Source organism: Typopeltis vanoorti, chromosome 10 (genome assembly GCF_054136105.1).
Source record: "Typopeltis vanoorti isolate ZY-2024b chromosome 10, IOZ_Tvanoo_1.0, whole genome shotgun sequence".
In the NCBI taxonomy this organism is placed as follows: Eukaryota; Metazoa; Arthropoda; class Arachnida; order Uropygi; family Thelyphonidae; genus Typopeltis; species Typopeltis vanoorti.
In genome coordinates, this window is record NC_143558.1 from 46107754 (window position 1) to 46123819 (window position 16066).

Here is a 16066-nt window from a genome sequence, read left to right on the forward strand (position 1 = left end):
AATGAGACTCTAAGACATTCAGAACGAGCTCTTTATACGAAATATGAAGAACAACTATAAAAAGTATTGTTTTATTTTTAGATGTAGTAAACAGAGTCATAAATTTTCACAATCAAGAGATAAATGAGCTTAGATAGCAGTTTCTATTATTACAAATGAAGATTTTAATAATAGATGATTTACAACTGAGGAACGTGTTTTAAGATTTTTTTTAAATACCAATTCATAACCATCAATGACCAAAAATAACCTGGAAACCTTATAAAGGAAACACAAACGAGAAACATTTATAGAGACAAAGGAAGAAAATAATTGTAGCCAATCATAACAAAGGTGCGTTTCGTAATCGCATTCTTGTATAGTGATACTGTTCATCAATACAACAACCAAACCTAAAGCAATTTATGGCAATATGTGCTGTTAAACAGACGAAAAGTATAGAAAGAAAGAAATGGAATATGAGTGACGATAACTACCTTCGACAGCACTTGATGGAAAGGCGTCAAAGATTATGAGTGTTGGATCTGGTGAGCTCATCAAACAATGCAATCTTAATTAAATGATTATCTGTTTTTAGATTATGCTAAAGCAACCAATAAGACAAGTATATTATTTGTAAATTGAATTGCGTGCATTCTCGAGATAGATTGTCTGTTGTTGTTGTGTGGAAGTAAAATCCCACATTTAGAAGAGGAAAAAATAAATGGAGTTGATATTTCATTTACAGTCGGAGAGTACCAGGCAGCTCCAATTCTTGATGTAAACATGTACGTAACAGCTTGTTAAGGTATGTTGGGAATTACAGATCAGGAAATTATTATAAACGTAACTTGGAGCAGTACTAGACCATCAGAAATTGTAGGTTGCAGGAATGCTTGGTGATATTGGGTCCACCTGTCTAATACCTCTGCTTGTTCTAAACCATTTCCCCAAATCATCATTCTAACTGCTGCAACTGCATTCTTATAAACATCTTTTAATATAGATATTAGTTTTCTATCAATTCCATAAGATTCTAGCACTGCTAATGTCACTTTCTGGTCGATGCTGTCAAATGCCTTCTGAAAATCAACAAAGCAAGTATATGTGTTTTTGTTTTTTTTCTCCCAGCTTTCCTCTGCTATTAACCGCATTGTCAAAAACTGTTGAATTGTAGTTCTATATTTCCTAAATCCTGCTTGCTCGTCTGCTGCAAGGTATGCTTCCAATTGTGTTCTCAATCTTTCTGTTTCACAACGCTATCTAAATCTAGTTTTTCTTCATATAATTCACTGTAGTATCTTGTCCGCCGCTGTACAATTTTATCTTTATTCATCAATACTTTGCCTTTTTCATCTTTAATTGTGGTCTGTTTTGGTGGCCACTTATTAATGGTTCTAATCATTTTATATCTATAAAGACTCCTTGATGAGTCTTTGGACTCCCTGGAGGTGTCAAATAATAATAATACACCTCCCTAGTTTTATGCTTCCCATAGTGCTGTTCTATATTATTGCACTGGGCTTTTAACCATTTCATCTTATCCATTCTGACTGCTTTTGTACCTCATTACACTTTCTTCTATATTGCTCCTTTATTTGTTCTGATGTATCCCTTTTTATCTTCAACATTCTCCTCTCCTGTATTAACTTCAGTGTTTCTTGTTTAATCCACTTCTTGATCTTCTCTTCTTCTGGTACTGTTTCTTCTATTGCCTTCATTCCTCCTTTCACTCATAGATTCGAATTTTTTTTCTTTGTCCACACTTTTATGTTTTTCTTCTAACACTGTTCTGTGCCTTCTTTCTATTTCTGCTTCACTTATTCTTGCTGTATCTCTTCGTTTCTCATGGTGCGGGGGTTTATATTTTCTTTTTAATCTCAACTTGATGTGTGCAATCACTAAACTATTATCCGAATCTATATCCGCTCCTTGAAAAGTTCGACACTTCTGTACTGATTTTATCCATCTTCTTTTAATCGTAATCATATCAATCATGTTCTTGGGTTTTCCCATCATTTGATCGCCACGTGCATTTTCTACACTCCTTTTGCTGGAATCTCGTAGTGCACAGCAAATTCTAACATTTTTTTCACCTCGTTAATTTATTTCTCCAAAACCATATTTTTGTATGACGCTTTCCAAACCATCATTATCTATTACTACTTTGACATTCCAATCTCCTTCAATAATTAGTACATCTTGATTTGGTATTGTTTCTATTGTCTCTGTCAGATCTTCGTAAAATAAGTCAATATCCTCATCTGTGCTGTCAGATGTGGGTGCATATATCTGGACTATTGATATAGTAAATGGATTTGCTTGAAATCTTACTACCATGATTCGTTGATTGACTTATTCCTTATTCCAGTAGAACAAAGGCAGTGCTAAAGGCGAGACAGTGATGAGAGTTCTATTAATATTTCTCTAATGGTAGTTCGAAGTTTTTTGAAAGTAATTAGGATATGGATAATTAGGGTACTTCACGCGAAAAGTTTGTTTGCTTACACCTGAATAAAGGATTAAACCAAGAATGTAATGTCTTGGCATCTTTAATTTAATTAGGATATGAATTCAGATTTGATGTATGGCTTTGTTCAGATCGAATCCTGTTCAGGAAGAAAAGAATCTTATAAGGGCTTTTCTATGTGAGTTATCGGATCTCATTTTGAGATGGCGGTATTTTCTTCCCACGTATTTCAAACACCCTATCATCAAAATAGAAGTGCTGCTGGAAAGGGGACTGAAGTTCAGGAGTCACATTATCAACGATAAAGACAACGCAATGGGCCATTGTACTCACGTTTTATAATGTGACAATCGAGACAGGATTCGAGCTGAGTTCGAATCCTGTCCAGGACGCAAAGAATCTTTATAATGGCTTTTCCAGGTGAATTATCTAGTCTCATATGAAGATAGCGGTTTTATTACCGGCAAGATAGAAAAACCGGCCTGAGAATACACGAATTGAGAGACCCAACAATATGAGAATTAGATAAGATGAACCGTCCTATAATAACATTAATTAGGTTTCTATGAAGCCAAGGAGTCACGACAGGCCATTTTTTTCTAACACGTAAGGAAGAAGCAGATGATGATAATGAATCGATCGGGATAGGGTAATAGTTATATCATGAGATTCCTACACTTTTGCTGATTTCCAAATACCAAATGGAAGAGTACCAAATAAAATGAGACAGATGGAAACGAAAAACAAACTGTTGGTATAAATATGAGAACGATAGGTATTGGAAAGTGGTGTGTGAAGGGTGTAGAGTGCTAGTGTTGTGATGTACAACTTTGTTCTTGAGCTTATTATTCAGTCTTTATATTAAATAATGTTTAGAATGAAGTAGAAGGAGATTCAATTGCTTAAAAATGTTGTAAACCTATAGCGTAAATGGTACAGTGAGTGGGCAAGGCTTAGCTAAGAACTTGATCTAACAGATCAAACATGGAATTTTTTTCAAGCTACTTCAGTCCTCCAATAAGTAAGCTTGTCTACTCTGAAGAAGTTCACCAGTATCCATGTCACAACGGGATTCGAATCCACTGTCTATAGTGGGTTCGAATTGGAGACCCTTACTCGGCCAAAGATGTTTGTCTTTGAATATATTGGTAGTTATTGGCAATGATAATTGTGCCATTTTAATGTTGTTTCTAGTTCAAGGTTATGCATTTTGGATAGCAATGACTCCATACTCAGTAGTATATAGTTGAGAATTACTGTATGAAACTCAAGACAGAGTAGATCAACAAGTGCTATTGGAAAGGGTACTGAGTTCAGTATCACATTGCTAACGATGAAAGGAAAGCAATGGGTAATTGTGATGTACAGACAAAGCAGTTACACTTCCTCTTTATTATAATCCTTTTATAAATCACATCTGGATCAATGCACTCAGTCTGGCAAACTGAGTTCCGCAGTGATGGGGGAGACAGTGAAAGGGTTTCAAAAGCGGTAACCAAAGTATTATCTGCCCGTGGAATGTTGTTTAAGGTTTAATTAAAGGTAATGAGGGTACCGTCTATTGAAAAGATCAATAAATTCTGTAAATGTATTAAATTTATTTATAGACGCATTCACATCTAGTTCTTTCCATCTCCTGTGAAAATACCTTAAACTTTCGAAGTGGTTTTTCTTCATGATATTCTTCAATCTCCTCTCGCCTCTTGATGTCGTTATTACCTTTCGATCGCTACTGCAGCGATTATTTTGGAAACTGTAGTTATTAGAATACTATCTCAACATTCTACTTACGCTTGCTTGAGAATATTTCAATTCCGTAGCTACAAACTTTGGCCTTCTTTGTGTAGAGATATCATACGAAACTTCTTAGCTTCCGATATGTTACTCGTTCGACTCATGTTTAACAAATGATGAACTGAAATCCACGCGCAAACGATTCCTCACACGAATCAGTCCCGCAGCTACTGAAATATGCTATTTTTATGTTCTCCTCAAAACTAATCGGAAACATTTGGAATATTATAATTCCAAATTTGCTGATTTTGAATATTCCAAATTTGTTGATAATATTTTGAACCACGTTAAATTTATTCTAATTTTATGAATTTTTCAAATAATAGTTTTCTTATAATTTATATTACATTTTTATGTGTTTATTATATAATCTACAAAGTACGTAGGTTTAGATGATGCTAATTCATATTTGGTAATAATTATTTTCTATGCAATAAATTAGCATTGCAAATCATTCAATACATTTTCTTTGATTATTCTAATTTTTTGATTCGGAAGTGACCCAAGGCAAAAGAGAAGTGACTTACGGGTGTCCGCATTCCAGTCATTCAAGTGTTAGAGAATGCGCAAGTTCATTACGTTCATCCGCTAAATTTAAAAAAAGGGGAGGAGAAGGAACCTATTATTGTCATTGAAAATCACCTGCCGTCTGTCTTTTGTCTCAAGCGAAACCTTTTTTTTTTTAATAGAGAAAGACATGATTTACAGTTCTTATGTGAAGTGAAAACCATCTTGGCGCTTTGTAAAGTATAATAAGAGTGATTTAAAGCGTTTTTGAAAAAGTAATTGTTCTATTTCTGCTGCACCATTAAAAACAGCAACAGAATAAGTATAGCATGTAATATGACAGCACCTTTTGTTTAGAAAATTTTAAGTGTTATTCCAATTCATAATGTTGGTTCATTGCATAAAGTAATGTAAAATTAATTACAAATTATAAATAATTTTAATTAATTAATTAATTAATTAATTGTGGTCCTAAGACAGTCTTAGTACCACAGTCTTAAACGCCTCCTAGCCAAGCACTGTGGTGATTTTTCCACTGATTAAACACACGGGATATCTCACCTTTTGAGAAACCAGCCAGCTCTGCTGTTTTCAAATTATGTCTCCCAGTTAATATTTCTTAACTATGGCATCACAGTTCTTTCTAATTCCCTCACTGATGCCATCTAATTACCATTTCTTGTCAGTCTAAATAATTCCCTTTCTAACGTCAAATGATCGTTATCACACAGGGATTCTACTTAATTATTGTGGTCTATCACTAGTTCCTCTGATAATAATTATAAAATCCAAGATCTCATCCCCTCTAGCAAGTGTATACCTGTTGCATCAGATAACTATCGCGAAGATGCTTCAACATTTATTATTGGCTATATTGGCTTTCATTCTCTAAATCAATGTGTATAATATTAAATTTTCCTGTTAATAATACTTTGTTTTTCCTTATCTCTTTTACTGACAGGCCCAACCAACATTAAGTTGGTCTTAGCACTGTACACCAATCGAGAATGCACGAATGTTTGTTAGAAAGGCACCGAAATTTTAAAATAATAATAATAAAATTGTTGTGTGTAATATTTGGTGAGATTAGGATTCTTTTTCGTGGTATGCATACATGCCAATTCTTTTCCGTTCGTTCATCCAATATCATTTCCATTAACCTTCTGACAAGTGTTCCACCTTAACGTTCTTTATCACCAAAACTAAGTGCAGTTGAATTGGCACTGTTGTTAACTTACAGTTCTTGGTATCCACGGGAATTATTAAATGCATTCACAATAAATTACTATATTTCACTACAGTAACTATAGTGTATGTGATTAATTAAGCAAAGAAGAGCAGCTCATGCATTATTTATGAAAATATGTTTGTGGTAAGGGAGTACAGTACGTTAATCTAAATGGCATACTCCTTTCTTGCAGACTTGTTACGAGAACAATCAGGTGAAGATATCAATCAAAATTCGCCGAATTCCGAACTCACTGAAGAAGAAAAAATTGCTCTTCAAGGAAAACCAAAACTCGGAGAACAATACAAATGCCAGATCAGGATCAAAGAAAGCAAAGAATTTAAAGTGAGTTCATCATTTCATGAGTTTAACGTGATGGTCACAGAATTCATGAATTTAGTTCACGAAAACTAAACTATTTCAAATATATTTAATAGCACATTAACTATTAATCATTTTCCTTAATGACAAAATATTGTTTATGAATTGTTTACATAAAGTAGACCAGTTTGGTTTAAACATTTCTCAGAGAAAACTAAATGCAAAAAATTTGTTATACATAAAATATTGAATATTATTGTAACATGTTTTAGCTCCACAACCAAAAAACGTTAATGTTTGTTCGAAACTGGATTTAGCTGCTAAAGCACAACTTGTGATAAAGATTTACCACACTTGACAAAAGAATACTAATGGAAAATATTATCATTTTATTAAAGATAGTCGAAATCGTTCACTGCAATTTGTAATTCTTTTTTACAGGTGTCTGTGTAAGATACATGTTAACTTCTGCTAGACTGATAGACGAAAGCCTTAAGGGTTCGACTCTAGCCATCGACCAGAAGAATTTGTAAACATTTGTTAGTCAATCTGTAGAGCGGGCAAATATGTTTTTATGTATTTTTTTGTTTTCGTTTTATTTTCTAGTGGAAGAAACTCGCATTTGTAATCTGGAATTCAAGAAAAATTGACTGCAGATCTCACATAATAATCCCTGTTTAAAATTAGGAGCATTCAGATGGAAGCAGTGCCTATTATATATTCTCTTCGTCTTCTCGTGGAGAAAAATGTACTCAACTACCGGTGATGGTGTGTGTGGGGGGACGACTACCTGCTGATAGCCAGAATTGGGGATAATCTACTCTCTTTAAGATAATTTGTTTTTATAGCTCATTTACTTTCGAAAGTGTTAAACAGGACATCAATGCTGACAATAACTAATAAAGATTCTTGAATGACTATCGTTCAGTTAAAAAAAAAAGAATGAATGAAACTTCGCTCACTATTACGAGGGTTTCCGAAAAGTAAGGAAACGCATTTTTTTTTAAAATAATGGTGAAAGGGAATGAGATAAAACACAGTGGACAGATATTCCCTCAATTGCATTGTGGAACTCCTATCGCCTCACAGCAAATTCCAGTTGCAAGATGGCGGCACCGTGTGAGTGTGGTCCAAAACAGGTGTCCCTGAAATTAATCGTGTTTTTTTTTTTTGTTTTTTTTTGCAAGCAAAATGGGCTTCAGCAAGTGACATTCACCGTGAAATGGTTGTTGTGTATGGCGAAAAGGTTATGCTGCCAAAGAAGTAGGTTATTTTGGTGCAGTGAATTTAAGGCGGGCCGTATTGACATTGAAGGTTGACATCGAGCAAGACAGAAGACAGCATTTCGCATATTAAGGGCATCATTATTGAAGACCGGGGACTGAAACTGCGTGAAATTGTACAAGTGGTGAACTTGAGTAAGTCCACTGTTGACGAAATTGTTCATTATATCCATGGCTTTCGAAAGGTGTGGTCCCAATGGGTGCTCCGACAACTGTCAGAGGAGCACAAGGCAAAATATAGACACACACACACATGGGGATGCGTCTGGAGAATCTGTTGCAATGCAGTGACAAAGTACAGGATTTTCTGGTTCGCCTAGTCACAGGGGACGAAACATAGGTTCATCACTCTACCCCAGAGAGCAAACAAGATTCCATGACCAGGAAACATCCACAATCGCCTATGTGCAAAAAAATTCAAAACTGTTCCCACTGTCCAAAAAGTCATGGCTATAGTGTCCTTGGATCACCAAGGCATTCTTTGATGGACTTCTTGCCGAAGGACGGAACAATCAATGCAGAGCTCTACTGTGCAACGTTGAACAAGCGAACATTCGACGCAAACGACCAAAACTCGTGACAAGCGGCGTGATTTTGGTGCACGACAACGCTACTCCACACACACACACACACACACACACACACACACACCACTCGTGAGTGGTTGTGCTGTAATCGTTGTGAAACTCTGACACATCCCTCCTACAGTCCAGATAGCGCATTCAGACTTCGATTTCTTCGGTCCCCTCAAGAATACCTTTCTGAAAGAATTTCATTACGGGTGAGGAAGTTCATCGAACGGTGTGACGTTGATTACTAAGTGTGGGCACGGACTTCTTCGGTATTGGTATTGATAAACTGATATATCGCTGGGACAAGTGCATGAATAAATTTGGAGACTTTGGGGAGAAGTAGTGCATGTTAACTTATTTCTTGGTGTATAATTTCAACTTCCTATTATTAAACATCCTAGAGGAAACAAAAAGTATTACCGTAATCTTCGGAAATCCCTAGTATATAAGAAAATTTGGTAATTGGTATATTTTGCATGAACAGAGCTCGGGCTTACATTTCGAAAGACGGCGTTCACTAATTTATTCAAATTGTTCAATAGCATAAGACAGGGGATGATGATATAAAGAGTAGGTGGGGGAAGGTATTTTAATGGATTTTTGAATGAGGAATTTCCAAGAGAACAAGTGGAACGTGAAATATCTAATATGGGAACGATTAACAGTGTTAGCACTTAAAGTAGAGGCAGCCATAAAGAAAATGAAACCTCATAAGGGTTTAATTTTCTGGAGCCAGATGGAGTCCCGGCACAAGTTTGAAGATAATGGGAAAGACATGAATTGATTGAACTTTATAATAGAATATTAAAAGAAGGAAAGATGCTAGATTCTTAGCTTCTAGATACCGATTTATAAAAACAAAGGAGATATCAAAGATTGTACAACACTACAGAGGTATCATGCTCAAGATTCATACGATGAAGGTTTGGGAGAGTCATAGAGAAAAGAATTAGGATGGAAACTTCAATCACAGAAAATCAGTTTGGCTTTGTGCCGAAGGTCGAAATGATCGAAGGCCAACAACTGAACCAATTTTTTGCATACGACAACTAATGGGGAAGTATAGAGAAAGAATAAAGACTTGCACATGATATTCATAGATCTTGAGAAAGCATACGATAGATTCCTAAGAGAAATTCTCTGGAGAGCACTTCGACGAAAATCAGTCCCATTTAACTATATTAGCATCATTCAAGATATTCAGATATGTGCAATGAGACATCTGCAAGAAGTTCTTGTGGTGACACTAAATATTTCCCAATGAAAGTTGGGCTACACCAGGGATCTGTCCATAGTCCATATTTATTTTTATTAATATTAGATGATCTTTGATGCAGGAAGAGGCACCATGGTGTATGATGTTTGCAGACGATGTAGTTTTGATTGAGCATACAAGAGAGAGGGTTAATGCAAGATTAGAAGAGTGGAGGAAGGCCTTGGAATGTAACGGATTAAGACTGAGTAGGACAAAAACAGAATATATGTAGTGCTGTTTTAGTGGAGAAAGAAATGATGAAGAGAATACCTCAGTAATGATCGAAAATTATATTTTGGAAGGGAAAGAAATGTTTAGGTATTTCGGTTCAGTGTTACAGAGAGATGGTGAGATTGATGAAAATGTGACTGGTAGAATTAGCATTGGATGGTTAAAGTGGAGACAAGCCAGCATTGTTTTGTGTGACAAGCGTATCCCAAGCATCTAAAGGGGAAGTTCTATAAGTCAGTTGTGAGGCCTGCCATGTTGTATGGCTTAGAATGTTGGGCTATAAAGAAAATACATGAGCAAAGGATGAATGTGGCAGAGATGAAAATGTTAAGGTGGATTGCGGAGTAACAAGAAAGGATAAAATTAGAAATGAATTTATCAGAGGTAGTTTGGGAGTGATACCAATAGTGGAAAGAATGGGGGGGGGGGGACAGGTTAAGATGATTTGGACATGTTGAACGGGACTCAGCAGTTGAAAGTGTAAATAGGACTATGAATCTGAATGTGGATGGGAAGAGGAGAAGAGGTAGACCGAGAAACACATAGAGAGAAGTGATGAGAAGAGACATGGAAGAGTGTGGGGCAACTGAAGTGACACAAGATAGGAAAGAATGGAAAAAAAAAGACTCGCAAGGCCGACCCCAAATAGATGGGATAAGGCACAAAAAGAAGAATAAGACCCGCTTTATCCAGAGGCTTATAACTGTTCAGCATAAATGATCTTTAGTTTATGAAACGAAGTCTGACTTAAAACACGCTTGGAAACATGATCACTAAAACGTCATGTTTAAAAACGTGAAGAGTGCATGCATGTGAAACATAAAAAAACCCATAAAACTAGTTTATGAATTATTAATAGAAAAAAATGATCAAGTACATTTAGACTACCAGTATGCAGTCTGGAAATCATCTTCTTGAAAATAAGATGTTTTATGAAGCAGTCATTAATGCTTCCAGTTTTCTCCCGTTGGATATTAGCCTCTTTCCTAATGAAGAATTTGCAGACCCGAAAACGAATAAGTTACAAAATTGTTTCGGTTTAATATCTCATTATTTTAAAAAATAATGAGATATTTTTTCGTTTCTAGCGTGTTAACATTAGAATGCTAACTTGTTAACATTAGAAGTCTAAGAATTAGAAATCCCCTAAGAGATAAGCATTATCCGACAGCAATGATTGGATAATCATAAAACACATATATTCTAGCTAATTTTCGAATTTACCAAGCAACACAACACACTGAATAGCTACCAAACATAAGAAAGCGGAGTAGGAATAGAAACACAGTCGCTTAGACAAAAACAGAAAAGTGAAGAAAGCATATATTTTACTACTGATCAGAAGTCCTAGTAGAGTATATCATACATTATGACACGAAAACAGTTGGGGCTTACTAACTATGATTAGTGTATTAGTCAAAGAAAACCATAAATTATAGTATCCTTAAAGTATCCTTAAGAACACTGCTTGGAAAGAAGTCATCGGACATCATGGTGTGAGGGACAAACAGCCATGGTCCCCACCTAATGAGATATAGGACCTCTTTTCGCTGCGATGACTGCAGCAATCGTACTGGGCATACTTTCACAAGCGTACGATAGCAATGAATGGGTATTTTAGACCATTCTTCCTATAGGCATGTAATAAGTTCCCAAACTGTTGTGGAGCAAATTCACCAGACGATCCAATTCGTCCCAAAGACTGTGGATCAGGGTTCTGTGGTGGAGTCAAGCATGGTGAAGTGCATGTCCACAAACCACGCAGTTACAGCAGTAGCCTTATGACATGGTGCATTGTCTTGCTGAAAGAGATAATTTAGAAACGCCACAAGATAGAAAGCACTGAATTCCATTGTGCAGAATGCTCATATAGCTCTCGGTCAATGTTCGTGGCACCACAAACAGAGGTCCAAGGCAAAACAAGGAAAAACATATCATAACACCGCCACCTCCGAATTTCATAGTTGGGGTTACAAACTCTGGTAACAGACGTTCACTAGGCATCAGCCATACCTACACCAGTCTATCTTCTCGGTAATGGATGTAGTTTGATTTGTGGCTCTAAACACAGCATTCCTAGCTTCCGAGTCCAGTGTACACGCTCTTTGCACACTGAAAACGACACTGCATGGTGATTCGGCTAATGTTGAGCGTTGATATTGCAATCCAATGTTGTGAGTCTAAGTTATGAATGTTTTTGCGCATGTTCAGGTTCCAGTCGATGCTCGGAACTCCGCATTCAACGCGTCGGCCGACAAATAGGGTTTTTAGATATTATCCTACGTTGCACCCTACGGTCATGTCACGTTCGGTGAATGTGGTAGGTCATCCACTGTGGACAGCACTTGCAGTTAATTCCCAGCGCTTCCATCTCAGTATGGTATCATTGATTGTTGACCTGGGATGACTCACTTTGTCAACAATTTGCCGAACAGATAGGCCTGCAGCATGGCATCCTATCACAACGCCTCTTTCAAACTCCGACAGTTCTCTTCTCATACCTATTTCATCTGGACACAGTTGCACTGACTTGGGAGCATCATATTCCTCCAATTTAAAGTGGCTGCAAACACGCGACTCGTTACATGCCATGATGTACCTTGTGCATGAGGGGGGGGGGGGTCCGTTGACTTCTTTCTAAGACAGTGTATATAAATTTTAAAAAATAGGAAACAGTTTGAATATGGGTTTGAGCAGGTTATGAGAACGATTTTTTTCAATTATCAGATTCAAATGTAGAATTTAAAGATGTTTTCTAACAGAAAACATCTTTAAATGCTACATTTGACCTTTTTCTTAAATAAGCATTTACCAAATGGTATTTTTTTTTCTGCATTTAACGAATTATAAGTTATGTTCAAAGTTAATTTGATTATCCTTGACCTCTTATATTCTTGATTCCTATATGATGATTACAATTTCTTTCTTCTGATTAGCGTCTTCTTTCTTTTTTTTCTTTCGATTTACGAAACTTGCTCAAGTCTTTTCGTTAAATCTTCCATATTTTTAATTGAGCAGAGATTAGAATAATGTTCCTCATCCTTATCATTTTTGTCTGTTTTATGTTTAAACCCATTATCACTGGAAGAGTCTGATGAACAATGATCTTACAGCAGATTACACTATTTTATAAAGAATGTTATTCTGAATTATTAAAGTAAATTGTATTTAAAGGCGTCAAGAAACAAGGAAATTTGCAAAAAAAGCCTCCAAAACGCTTCTGCTCGAATAAAAACTAAGTATTTTAGCAGAGCAGGATAAAAATTCGCATATATTAAATAACATGACGGTTGCACAATAAAACGGAAGTCTAAAAAGTGAATTATCGTTATGAAAGGTGGATTATCGGCAACGGTTGAACAATAAAACTGAATATGATACATTATATTGGATTTTTTATTGGACCATGATTTTTATAAACATATATATACATAATCGTCGACAAGTTTCGCCAGCTAGGGTCTGTCTGGCTTTTTCAAGAAGAGAAAGGCTATGCTAACATTAAATGCTAAAACACAATGAACAACAATAAAACTGAAGCTTGACAGGTGAATTATCCGCAACCTGCCAGACTCGCTTCCAAGTTGCAATTGTTGACTACTACTTGACAGTTTCACTCTGGGTTTCTACCTATCAGAAAAGCCAATAAAACTTTAAAAAAACGTGTGCGAAATATAACAATGAATAAATAAACAAACAAATAAAATGAAATAAATTAAACCCACAATGCAAGTTATAGTACGTTTTCAAAACAGAACAGACAGGCTCTTTCAAATGTAGAGTTCACTCGCTGAAACGGTTGGGTGATTTGTAGTGTAGGTTCTCACTATCATAAACTCGGATTTCATTGTGAAAGCTTTCGTTTATCTCTATTCTGTTAGAAAATATGGATTTCTTATATCTCAGCTAAAATGCAAAGATATTGCATGGAGCGATAGTGACCTGCAAGTTGAATCCAAAAGTCCCTCAAGATTCACAATATCGGGAATGAGCAGTCGGCAGAACAGTCCATCACATATATAATATCAATCGATTAAAACACAATAATAAAGTAAAATATATATAAACGAGTGATGACTGCTATTACAACTCTTCAACGTCTTTTAGTGCGCTTGAAGAAATGATTATTTTTTCAATAATATCAATATTGCTTTAACGAAAAAGAAGATTTAAAAAGTAGAATGAATCGCTTCAACTATGAAACATTCAGAATCTCTAAACCGAGATCAAACTTTTTAAAGGTTTCAAAAACATTACAATTATTTTAAACTAATTGAACGATAATTTATGCTCGATTTGATTTTTATTAATTGAATGTCTTATTACCATATTTATTTACTGAGGCTATATCCTCGCTTCTGATTTCTCCCGGTGTTCATTTTGGTTCTGGTGAGGAGTGATATTTATTAAATTACAGAATTCAGACAATCTCCCGTAGCATTGATAATCATAAAAAATCATGATCGCAGTTTCAAAGGATATTAGAAGGAATATCAAAAAAAAAAAAGATGCAAACAGTTTTATCTGATAAGCCATTTTCTTACCAAAAGTGTAGATTGATTTCATAAGTCAGAATCTTTTTAGGAATTTAGAGGATCCTCCTTAAAGTGAATCAGATTTTGACCATATCAAACTAGCTTACTTAAAAAGTATAAACAAACATCAAACTCATAAATGCTTGTTGGTATCAAACATAATTTGCCTAAAGTGCCCATACTTTCAGCTATCAGTTTAACTCAATCTAAAATATGTATCAAGAAATACAGAGATCACATAAGTTAGTCACAAAACCGACTTTTAAGTTAATAAAAGTGATTATTCTTTTGGAGTGGTTGATTGGAAAAATCTGAATTCGAATTACAGTTTTATTTTATTTTTTATTTTTTCAAATAAAGGTGCGTTAGATAGCACTCTGACACAACAACAATATTGTTTCCTAACTTAAAGCTACGTAATCCAAACCAAGTAAACCCAAATGAAAAGTGAATGATTTATTTTTTTCTTCTCATTAAAAAAAAATGGTTTTCGTATTTTCGCCGGATCATCTCAGATCCTCTGGATCATTTCGATTTATTTAAAGCCAAATCGGATATTGGATATCACTCTCTGCTTAGAAATCTTACAACATTGTAGCCATTACAATATTTAATGGGTGCAAAGAGTCGACGTAGAACTCGTACTATTACAGACAATAATAATAACACTATTAGAGTTAACGACCACGAGGTAGTAAAGTCTATCATACTCTCTTTCCCGAAACTCTTGGTTCATTGACAGCCCTGAGTTCCCTATCAGTGAAGGCTAAATGATGGAGACTGGTTGCACCCCCTCCCTGTCTTCAAAAATGAGCTAGGGCCAAAGGAGCTGCGCAAAGGGCATTAGGGGATTTATTTATTTACTATATTTATTTCGTTGCAGTTCAATATAAGCATGATATAAGCAACACAAGCATGACGCGTCATACATGATATAACGTGCTACACTTTGTAATACGTTATACACAATACATATATCTTCTATTTGGTCTTTTACCTATTAATGAAAATTTGCATTAAATAATAGTTGTTTTAGAAGCACAAAATGAATAAGATCATCAAACCCATATTGGCATGAGAGATAAAAAATAATTCTTCTCTTCATATATATAAAAAAAAGTGCTTCATCGAAATTTTCCAATGAAATTATGATATTAAAACACTTCTAAAGGTTAGATATAATGAAGAAGAGAAACAAAACTTACAGTAGCTTGACAATATTTTAAAATGTAATCACTGTAATTCAATTATTCTCAGTATTCTATTGCCAGTTCTCGCTGCAAATTATTTCTTTTTCCATAGTTTAATGATTCCTAACAAGTGAATTTCGTACTGTGAATGACAAATTTGGTTTCACAATTTTAGTTGTATTTGCGTTTCAAAGCTTTTTATTCTTTACAAATCTGCTTAATATGATAATCTTAGAATATATTTTAATATTTGCAATCCGATGGATTAAGTAGACCATTTCATTTCTGTTTACAGAATACAGTTGATAAACTGTTCCAGAAAGCCAACGTGTCTCTAATGATTGGAACATCGTCATGGAAGGAACAATTTATCGAGGCCATTACCGTTAACGCAGGTAAAAATTGTTTAACTTTTTTCAGGCTACTTGTAAAAAAAAAAAAAAAAATGAGAGAGAGAGGGGGGGGGGGGGAGCGAGCAACTAAATATCTCACTGTGAACACTGTAAATCGATATTGCCAATTTTATAACTCTCTATACAAAGCTATAAAACTGGCATAAAAAATTAAAGAGCTTTACTGTTTTAAAAGAACAACCACTTTTTATAACCCGAATTTTATGCATAAAAGAAAAGAATTCATGAGCATAGAGTTGATGCGAGTTTTTCATACTAATGAATGCAAAAGAAGATAATTCTTAATAT

General features: G+C 35.1%; 1 protein-coding gene across 2 annotated transcripts in view; it reads left to right on the forward strand.

The window, feature by feature from the left end:
• The window catches only part of LOC150102386 (sodium/calcium exchanger 1-like), a 362807-nt gene that overhangs the window by 289888 nt on the left and 56853 nt on the right, over positions 1-16066 (forward strand). For both annotated transcript variants that reach the window (XM_090399718.1, XM_090399719.1), the window contains 2 exons: positions 6172-6323; positions 15661-15760. In XM_090399718.1, the coding sequence (XP_090255844.1) occupies positions 6172-6323; positions 15661-15760 (252 nt within the window). The remainder of the gene's footprint in view (positions 1-6171; positions 6324-15660; positions 15761-16066) is intronic.